The 6,378-nt window shown below is 38.4% G+C and overlaps 1 protein-coding gene across 1 annotated transcript; it reads left to right on the top strand.

Annotated features, from left to right (window-relative positions):
• Positions 1 to 440: 440 nt before the first annotated feature.
• LOC102392204 (trace amine-associated receptor 7a-like) lies at positions 441 to 1,472 on the top strand. Its single transcript, XM_044924561.2, has one exon. It carries the CDS (start codon positions 441 to 443, stop codon positions 1,470 to 1,472), a length of 1,032 nt encoding a protein of 343 aa, XP_044780496.2.
• The last annotated feature ends 4,906 nt before the right edge of the window (positions 1,473 to 6,378 follow it).

Here is a 6,378-nt window from a genome sequence, read left to right as displayed (position 1 = left end):
GATTGAAATTATGGAACTATGTTCCTGAGGGGAGAGAGTGTTTGGGGCATTATCATTGCTCTGATAAATTAGGAAAATAATGCTAATAAAATGTGGCATTTGGACATGCATCATGTAATAGTTTCTTGAAGACAAACTCTCCTCTGAAATGAAGAACGAGGTGATACAGGAAGTATTTAAAAAATTTAAGTAGACAGCATTTTATGTAACAATGAAAATTAACCACTTATTCATTTAGAAGTGAATCATTTTACAAGATGAGGATATGAATCACTTTCTAAACATGTAAGTGAAGATTTGCACTTATAAGGAAGCAAAGACAGAATGCACTGGCAACTACTGACATTGTATTTATCTTTTCTTTAAGGACATTTCAAAAGCAGGAATGACATCCTGGGCCACAGAGGGTGACAGGTTTCCAGGTATCAAATCAGAGAATCATGAGCAGTGCGTCTCCTTCTGCTGCAGCTGTGCAGCTCTGCTACGAGCACCTGAACGGATCCTGTGTGAAAACCCCCTACTCACCAGGCCCCCGCCTCATCCTGTACACAGTGTTCATCTTTGGAGCTGTGCTGGCTGTGTTTGGAAATCTCCTGGTGATGATTTCCATTCTCCACTTCAAGCAGCTGCATTCTCCTATCAACTTCTTGATTGCTTCTCTGGCCTGTGCTGACTTCTTGGTGGGAGTGACTGTGATGCCCTTCAGCACAGTGAGGTCCGTGGAGAGCTGCTGGTACTTTGGGCAGCGTTACTGTCAACTCCACTCTTGTTTTGAAGGCTCATTCTGTTACGCTTCCATCTACCACTTGTGCTTTATCTCTCTGGACAGGTACATTGCAGTCACTGACCCCCTGGTCTATCCAACCAGGTTCACTGTGTCTGTTTCTGGCATGTGTATTGCCTCCTCTTGGCTCTTTTCTATTATTTTTTCTTTTTCTCTTTTTGGCACAGGAGCGAATGCAGCTGGACTGGAGGATCTAGTAAGTGCTCTCACCTGTGTGGGAGGCTGTCAAATTGCAGTGAATCAGAGTTGGGTATTTGTCAGTTTCCTTGTATTCTTCCTCCCCACCCTTGTCATGATAACTGTTTACTTCAAGATTTTCCTCATTGCTAAACAGCAGGCTAGAAAAATTGAGAGTCTGAACAACAAGACTGGGCGATGCTCAGACAGCTTCCAAGACAGAGTGGCCAAGAGAGAGAGAAAGGCAGCAAGAACACTGGGCGTCGCAGTGCTGGCATTTCTGGTCTCCTGGCTGCCTTACTTCCTGGATTCCATCATTGATGCCTTCCTAGGTTTCATCACTCCCACATATGTTTATGAAATACTGGTTTGGATTGCTTATTATAACTCAGCTATGAACCCCTTGATTTATGCTTTCTTTTATCCTTGGTTTCGAAAAGCCATCAAACTCATTGTCACTGGCAAAGTCTTGAGAGCGAATTCCTCGACAGTAAATTTATTTTCTGGGTAAGTCCACATTTTAGATGGAGGAATTGAATATAGATTCACCGTGAACACTCCATTGGGTAGAAAACTTCATCATATACATGCAAGATCTTGTAAAGTAAAAGAATAAATTATGCTTCCAATATGATCTAAAGACTTAAATTCAGTTTCATCATTCTTTGGTCAATATAACATAAAAACCTGGTTGTTATGGAAACAGCATGACCTTGGAGCCAGAAACGTGGCATTTTACCATTGATCTTGGGCTACTACTTGTCTCTCAACTTCACTGTACAGTCTCTAGTTATTAATCCCTTCCTTGCAGCATTCTTGAGAAAATGTAAGAGAACATGTGGGGAAGGATGTAGTATATTTTTTATTCAAAATCTTCTTTTACCATTTAATAATAGTTTAATCCCTGGTTATAGCTTCTCTTTATTCCTTTGTAATATTTTCCATTACAATGTAAATGCATCTGTGGAATACTTAGAGAGGTCCTGGTTGAAGGAGAGCAAAGTAGTAAGTCTGCATTGTCAGGTGGTCAGATTTATGAGTCAGAAGCATGAGCTCAGTGTCGGGTAAAATCAATCCAGAGACAGATTTATTGACTGATATTATATATATATATATATATATATATATATATATATATATATATATAATATATATATATGAGAAAGGCATGGCAATCCACTCCAATATTCTTGCCTGGAGAATTCCATGGACAGAGAAGCCTGGTGGTCTACACTCCGTGGGGTCGCAAAGAGTCAGACATGTCTATGGGAAGATAATTGATGTCATAAATGACATTCATTTGTCGAGTGGGCTTCTTCCTGGTGGTCCTCTGCTCATAAATTTTCACTTGAATTTAGAAATTTTACTAGTTAACATATGTTTAGACCATGCACGAGTTTTTAAGATTGTCACTTATATTGTACTTTATCTTAAATTAACTTACAATTTTGTTCACTTTTGTATTGTTCCAGAAATTATTTTTAAGGGTTTTCATTGATACACAAGAAAGCCCAAATTAAAAATGTATTAAAAAAATAGAACACTGAAGTGAAGGGATAAAAGGATGACAGACAGAGGCTGATTAATACATTTTACATGACTCACAAATTTTCGCATTGGATAAAAGCCAGCCAGCTTTTCAGAAATGAAGCCTTGTTTTTGGTACAAAGATTGGAGGATGCTATACGTCTGGGTTTTTAAAAGTAAATTAAAAAATTTTTTACATAAATTGCTTGATTCTATTCTAACTTTCCCTGGTGGCTCAGCGGTAAAGGATCTGCCTGCCAATGCAGGGGACGTGGGTTCGATCCCTGGATTGGGAAGTTATCCTGAAGAAGGAAATGGCAACCCACTCCAATAGTCTTGCCTGGGAAATCCCATGGACAGAGGAGCCTGGTGAGTTACAGTCCAATGGAGTAAAAAAAAAGAGTCAGATTTTATTTAGCAACTAAACATTTTAGTTTTAGTTGCTAACATTTTAACTTTCGTTTTAATCAGACATCAAGATTTAAAAATTAGAGCATCATGTCTCCTGAGCAGAAGTGAATTCACATCAATATATTCTGATTTTTTCTACTGTCTTGCTTGATAGAAATTAGTCATATATTAGAACATCATTTCTATTATTAGACATATGCTTTAAATCAATAAACCTTTCCTGAGATAGTTGCCAGGGCCCAGCCCCAGTGGATCCAGGGAATTCGAAGCGGGGACCGCTTCCGCGAGGATCAGGAAACAATTGCTTAATTAAATGTTAATTAAGGATATAAAGAGTAATAGAATAAGGATAGCTCAGTGAGGAAATTCAGTGGAGAAAAGAGGCTGAATAATTCAGCCAGAAGGTGAGAGAAAGAACGACATGGGGAGACCAAGCTTCGGTGAACAAGGCCCGCACTTTATTTTTCAGAGTAGGTTTTATACCTTAAGTTATGCATAGAGGATAATGGGGGAAGGGGTAGAGTCATGCAGTAAGCCAGGCTTTCTTCCAGCAAACTTATAATATGCAAAAGTTTAGGTGATTTGCATCATCTTCTGGCCTGGAGGCCTGTTAACATTTTAAGAAACTTATTTTTCTCTAAAGGTGATCATTCTAAAGTCAGGCGCCACCCTCCAAAAGCATTAGATAAAGTTGCATTCCTACAGGGCAAAGGTGTGGTGGGCTATAACAAGAAAAGGAATTAACTTAAGGGTCCAAGGTTACAAACATTAAAGCTACTACTTACACCCATTATATTAATCAATACACTGCCAGGGACACAGCAGGTAAGGGATATGGAGACTTAGCAGCAAGCATTGGCCCAACAAGTGAAAAACCCTTCACCAATATAATTTCTAATCAATCTTTTAACTACTCAAAGGAATCTGTATTTAGACAGTTTAGAACATCTCATGCCTCTCACAGTTGGGAGGCTCTGAACAATCACATGTGGCCAGAAAAACCTATTAAGGCAGGCTAGAGGACTTCCAAAGGAGTTTGTAGGTTGAAACACTGTCACACCCAGGAACTTTATTAACTGGAGCTGTAAGTTAACTCTTTTTTCAGAGAGAGGTAGTGGGGGACAGCCCCCCTGTAAAGTCAGAGGTGTAAGTGAGAGCACAAAGCAGAAAGTAGGCAGACTCTGGTTGGAGGGGTAGATGCTCGAGAATTTCCAGGGGGACTCCTGAGGCTCGATCCCACCTTTGCATGTGCCCAGCCTCCTTCCTTATGACCTTTGCCATGGGCAGAGCTCCTGCTCCCAGCAGATAGTGAATTATTTCTGACTACATTATACTATACTTGATTGAAGTTCTCTCATCTTCATTTGGTGGTTAAGATGATTTAAAGGTGCTTTTACCTGCTTAATATTTAGTTTACCCACAGTTCTTCAGCTTTGACATTGAAAATCATCAATTTATTTTGATTTAGTGCTTTCAATGTAGTAACTTTCTTTAATCCTATGCCACAAGCTATAGGCAGTCATACTTCCTCATTTTAAAAATGAAAAAGCTAAAATCAAAATCTGTTGAATACCATAAATCTTCTGGATTCAAATAAGCACTTCTAACATATAGTTTAATACGTTTACACTTGTTTTTCCTTTTTTAGTAACCTTTTACACATGCTAGACAAATCATTCAATTTTACCACTTTGTGTCCTAGAACTACATATTATTCTATTTTTTAAAATATTTAAAATATTATTTAAAATATTTCTGAACTTTCTTTATAAAAGAATACACTCTAGGCCTCATTTCTCTCTTCTATGAATTACTCTATTCATGCGGGACTTGTCCACTCGCCTTTGCTTCAGTGAACACTTATTGAGTGCTTCTGATATGCAAACTTAAAAATGCTTTGTCATAGACTACTCATTCTTTGCTTGGGACCATCTTACCTGCCCTATTTAGTCTTTATAACATCACTATGTGAGAGGAAATATTATGACTCTATTACATTATTATTACTTCTAGGTCACAAATGAGGGAACTGAGGCAAAGAGAGATGAGTCTTACGCCCAAGGTGGCATATTTGTTAAACAATAGGATCAGTGTTCATGTCCAGGGGGTCAGAAAGTGAAGTAAGTAGTAACTCCTCCTCCCCTGATGTGGCCCAGCCACTGAAATCAAGTTATTGAAAGCAAGAAATGGAATATTTTCTGCCATATCAGTTAACAGAGGAGGTTATGATCATCAGCAATTGCAGCCACCATGAAGAGTGAACTGGTAACCTTGAGGGAACTCAGGAAGGAAAGAATACCTGCCATCCACGGCCACATAAATTTCTTATGTATCACAGTTCTTATAGTACTGCAGACGCTATGCACACTTATTCTGTGGTTCTTGGGATCATCCCTTGGACAGAACATCCCTCTCTGTCAGACTTTGGCAGGTGAATTCAGGGCCAGAAAAATTCCCAGACCGAGAATATCACGTTAGCCAGATTTTCTTGACCATCCAATCATTGGCCCTCTGCAACAAATGTACAAAACACTAAAACTGAAGGTAACTTTGAGATGATCTATTCTGAACCATTACCTTTTACTTTTTAACAGAGAAACTCAAGTTTTAATATTTTCATAATACACACGTGCATAATAGACATAAATTACACATACGAATAATATACAATTTGATGAGTTTTGACATTTGTAGACACCTGCAAATTCATCACCAAAATCAAGACTAAACTTATTTATTACTCCAAAAGTTTCTTCCCGTCTTTAGTAATGTCCTTCTTGTTCATCCCTACAAACTCAGCCCCCTTCTGTCCCCAGGTAGCCACTGATGAACTTCATGTTACTCTACACTAATTTGTACTTTCTAGCATTTTATATAAATGCAAGCATACATTATATACACTTATTTTTGTCTGAATTATTTCACTGTGCTTAGTAATTTGGAGAATAAGCCATGTCAAAGGATGAATCAGTATCGAATTCCTTTTTCTTTGTGACTTTGTGACTGACTGAGTAGTGTTGCACTGTGTGGGTTGGCCACAATTTGCTTATTCTTCTTATTTGTTGATTGAATTTGGGTTTGAACCATCATTTTTAAAATGCAGGCTGAAGTTTAAGTGACCTGAACAAGGCCAGGTACCCAGAGTCTCATGCATTTGCAGAGTGGGGCTAGCCACCACCCAGGGAATGTCTGGCTGGATCGGGTCCTGCTGGAACAGCCCAGTGGTCCACTTTCATCTGCTCCTTCCTTAGGTCTTGGCACAACCTCCTCTTGCTAAGAATTGCCCCACCTCTGCTTGCTTATTTGTGGCTTGCCTGCTTCTAATGATCCATGACCATCTATTTGTAGCTCTGTTTTATACTTATGCAAATTACATATTTGAATTATATAAGCATATATTATATTAATTATAATTCAGTTTAATAAAATATTTGCTATAATATATTGATATATTGTATAATACATAGAAATGCATACTA

The sequence above is a fragment of the Bubalus bubalis genome, chromosome 10, assembly GCF_019923935.1.
Source record: "Bubalus bubalis isolate 160015118507 breed Murrah chromosome 10, NDDB_SH_1, whole genome shotgun sequence".
Taxonomy (NCBI): Eukaryota; Metazoa; Chordata; class Mammalia; order Artiodactyla; family Bovidae; genus Bubalus; species Bubalus bubalis.
The sequence above is the reverse complement of the archived record's forward strand: the minus strand, read 5'-3'. Positions and strand labels throughout refer to the sequence as shown.